The 3,437-nt window shown below is 45.8% G+C and overlaps 1 protein-coding gene across 1 annotated transcript; it reads right to left on the bottom strand.

The window, feature by feature from the left end:
• Nucleotides 1–1,391: 1,391 nt before the first annotated feature.
• On the bottom strand, nucleotides 1,392–3,160 carry PAO5 (polyamine oxidase 5). Its single transcript, XM_006858248.4, has one exon. The coding sequence runs from the start codon at nucleotides 3,081–3,083 to the stop codon at nucleotides 1,515–1,517; it is 1,569 nt and encodes a 522-aa protein (XP_006858310.1). The 5' UTR covers nucleotides 3,084–3,160; the 3' UTR covers nucleotides 1,392–1,514.
• Between the last annotated feature and the right edge of the window lie 277 nt (nucleotides 3,161–3,437).

Here is a 3,437-nt window from a genome sequence, read left to right as displayed (position 1 = left end):
TACATGTGATTTGACAATGGTACCTACGTCCGTGAAATAAAAACCAATATCTAATTCATAAGAGTTACCTATCTAGCCGCTATAACCATCAACACCATCCGTACTTGGCAAAGGCTTCCATACCTTTTGCTTGCTCTCCAGCTTATTAGAGCAAGGCCACGTTAAGTTTGCTACAGCATGTCAATGAAATGATAAATTTCAAAAGAAATTACTTCCCCATGCAAGATAGACCAAAATTAGGCATGAGTTAGTGAGATCTAATGACAAATTTTCTAGAAACTCTTAATTCAAAACACTCATTTTTTATACAAGTGTCTTGATTGTATTTTTTCCATTATACTTCTCATTGATAATTTTGTTTTAATCGGAGTTCAAACAATTCCGGGATTAACTAAACATTAACAAAATCTTCTACACCAGTTGGAGTAGAATGTACATTTATTCCCTCGGGTAAAACCCTACTTAAAATTAATTTTAGAACCCCAAAATTTGCGGATGCGACCTCTTCGACCTAAAGATGAACTTCAATAAAAAAACAAATTCCACAAAGATTGAATAGAGACCATCTAATTTTCACATGGTAAGGCCTAAGTGTTAGAAAATTAAAATTTTGTTTTATTTTTTAAATAAAGGTGTAGTTTGCATAATACCAGGTTCTAACCAATCAAAATAAGATGTACCTTCAAATAATGCCAAAACATGCTGTTTTAGTATCAAAATTCTTTGGGATGGCCTCAAAAGTTATTTTCATATCTCATTATAAAATTTAAATATTAAAAGATAATGTAGATTAAGTAGATCTATAAATATTTGAAAATCTTGAAAATTAACGATCTAGATAATACATCACATACACTATTTTCAAGACTTTGAAATCTACTTTTTCTCATGTCTATACGTCTTGGGGTCGAGATGATCAAATTGAGGGTTTTTCAGTATCGGAGCAACTTTTTCTAATGAATTTATTAAGGGCACGGTACTTTGATTGTTTAGAACCTGACCCTTATATGAACTTTTTCATTTAAGTAATCATCTAGTGATTCCCAAGGAGTTCCAAAAGTTCAAATTGCAAAAAAAAAAAAAAAAAAAGCCTTCGTAAGGGAGTAAATGGTCCGGAAGGAGCATAGTATACGGAGTGGGCCACGTAATTATAGGACAGAGAGCATCGGTGATGAGACGAATCACTGCACCTCCTTCAATAGGCAATACCGGTGGGTCCCCCGACAAAGTGGGCCACCACAAAAGACCGGGTCCACTCATAGTTGGATTATACAGCAACAAAGACGTATCGACAGAGATTATAAAAGTAGAGAGAGAAAGACGGCTACGTGGTGAGAGAAAATGAGAGAGAGAGTGAGAGAGAGCGGGGCCATGGGACCTCTAACCCTTGGTTTGCTGTAAGCTTTAAAGATTGAAGTAAACAAGAAGAACACGAAAGCCAAAAATAGAAAGAAATTGCAGAGAAACCAGCAAAAATGGTTTATGAGAGAGAAAGTAAAGAGAGAGAGAGAGGCCTAAGAAGAGGGTGGTGGGTGAAGGCCCCAGCCATAATGCTTGATGAGGCGGTCTGCTTCCCTCAAGCCACTGAAGTAAGCACCGTGCGTGGTGGAGTAGTGCGTCCTGTGCGTGGCCTCCCCTGCAAAGAGCAGCTGCAATGGCCTCTCATCGCTCTCCTCTGGCCTCGGCAACGGCTCGGCCATGGCGTCCATCTCTGCTCCGCTCGAGCCCACCTTCACGAAGCTGTACGATCCCCGGAACAGAGGATCCGAACCCCACCCACTCTTCAGCACTTTCGCCATTTTTCCACTCAAGTGACCGAATTCACTCTTGATCTCGAAGCTTTTGGCGTTGGAATTCACCTCGAAACCGAGCTTCGAGAGGGTTTTGCAGACCCCGTTTATGACTTCTTCGTCCGAGAGGGACTCTAATTCCATGGCTTCTTTGCCGGCAAACCACGCGAGAACATTTCTAGAGGTTTTGTGAATGGGGCAAAGAGAGGCTGTTTTTTTCATCCACCATGGCACCTCCTCGTCTTCCGTCTGCAACCCTTGCATGAAAGCCATTTGCAGGAAAGGGAAAGCTGGTTTCAGTGAGTCAAGACAAGCAGAGGGCTCAACCCTTAAGAACAGCTTGTTAACTACGCCGAACCCGAGCTTCGAAACGGCTGACTCTTTGAAAGGCGGCAATGGAGGCCTGAACATGCCTCCCTGCACCGCCTCCTTGAGCACCCCGAGCGAGACCGTGACGATCACATGGTGGGCGTCCATGCTGCTCCCATCCCCAAAGTAAACAGTCACCGGCATGCCATGCCGGCTGCTGCGCGACCACTCGATGCATACCACTTGCTTCTGGAGCTGGATGCACCCCGGCGGCAGCTGTGATGCGAGGTGATCAATGACAGTCCGGTAGCCTTTGGCTATGGTTATCTCCTCGTCTGGGAACTCACGGTACTCCCGCTCCGCCGCGAGGTCGAGCTCACCCAAGTCATCTGCAGATGTGTATGTTCTCTCAGTGCACTCGTGCATCGCAAACAATGCATCTAACATCTCATCCCCGCCGACTGCCACTGTACCTCGATGGAGGCTGAGCCCTCGACGCAGAAAGGCTCCAATGCCTCGGGTTCCACCACGCGCCGCTTCCTTCGCGAGGGCCTCTGCATCGGCATCAAGCAGAGGCCTACCTTTGGCAAAATCCATGAGATTGCGGTACAGTGAGGCGATCCTGTCGATGGTGGAGACATTTGGGGCACGCCCCCCTTCAGCTAGGGTCACTGCGTTTTCCGGGAACCCATCCATTCTCTCCGAGGGCTGGTCAGAACAGAGGGAGCCAATCCTTTTGGCGATGTCATAGATGGGGCTGCCGCCGATGCCATGGATCCAAGTGGCTCCAAGCTCGACGCGCTCGCCTTCAAATTCAGTGGATCGGATCCGACCACCAATCCGTGCGCCACCTTCGACGACAGTCAGGTGGAGGAGCCCAGCAGAACCGGCGGCGCGATGGAGATGATTGGCGGCAGTGAGGCCAGCCATTCCGGCTCCCACCACCACAACTTTGGGCTTCTCCACCACCATTTCGGAGCCCATGCCTAGAGGGCGGATGGACAAGGAGAGGATGAATGAGAGAGAGAGAGAGAGAGAGAGCGAGCATGAAATTGAAGAGTGGAGCGAGGACTCAATTGTTGAGATATATGGAGGCAGTCAAATCTCGAATAAAGACGAGGCTCTCCTTTTCCTCAACTCTACAAAACCTAGGCCCCCTACCCGCCCTAACTTCTACTTTTTCTCATTATTCACTAATCATACGCATCTCACTCAATACTCTTACCCTATTTTCCTCCCTATACTCTCATTTTACACTTTATTATTATTATTTTTCAAAACTGCTTTTAAATTCAGGTGAAAAAGAAAGCTTAGGCCGGATCTCAAAAAATCAAAAAA

This window comes from Amborella trichopoda, chromosome 5 (genome assembly GCF_054954075.1).
Source record: "Amborella trichopoda isolate Santa Cruz 75 chromosome 5, AtrichopodaSantaCruz75HAP2 v2.0, whole genome shotgun sequence".
NCBI lineage: Eukaryota > Viridiplantae > Streptophyta > Magnoliopsida > Amborellales > Amborellaceae > Amborella > Amborella trichopoda.
This window is presented reverse-complemented; position numbering and strand designations above follow the sequence as displayed.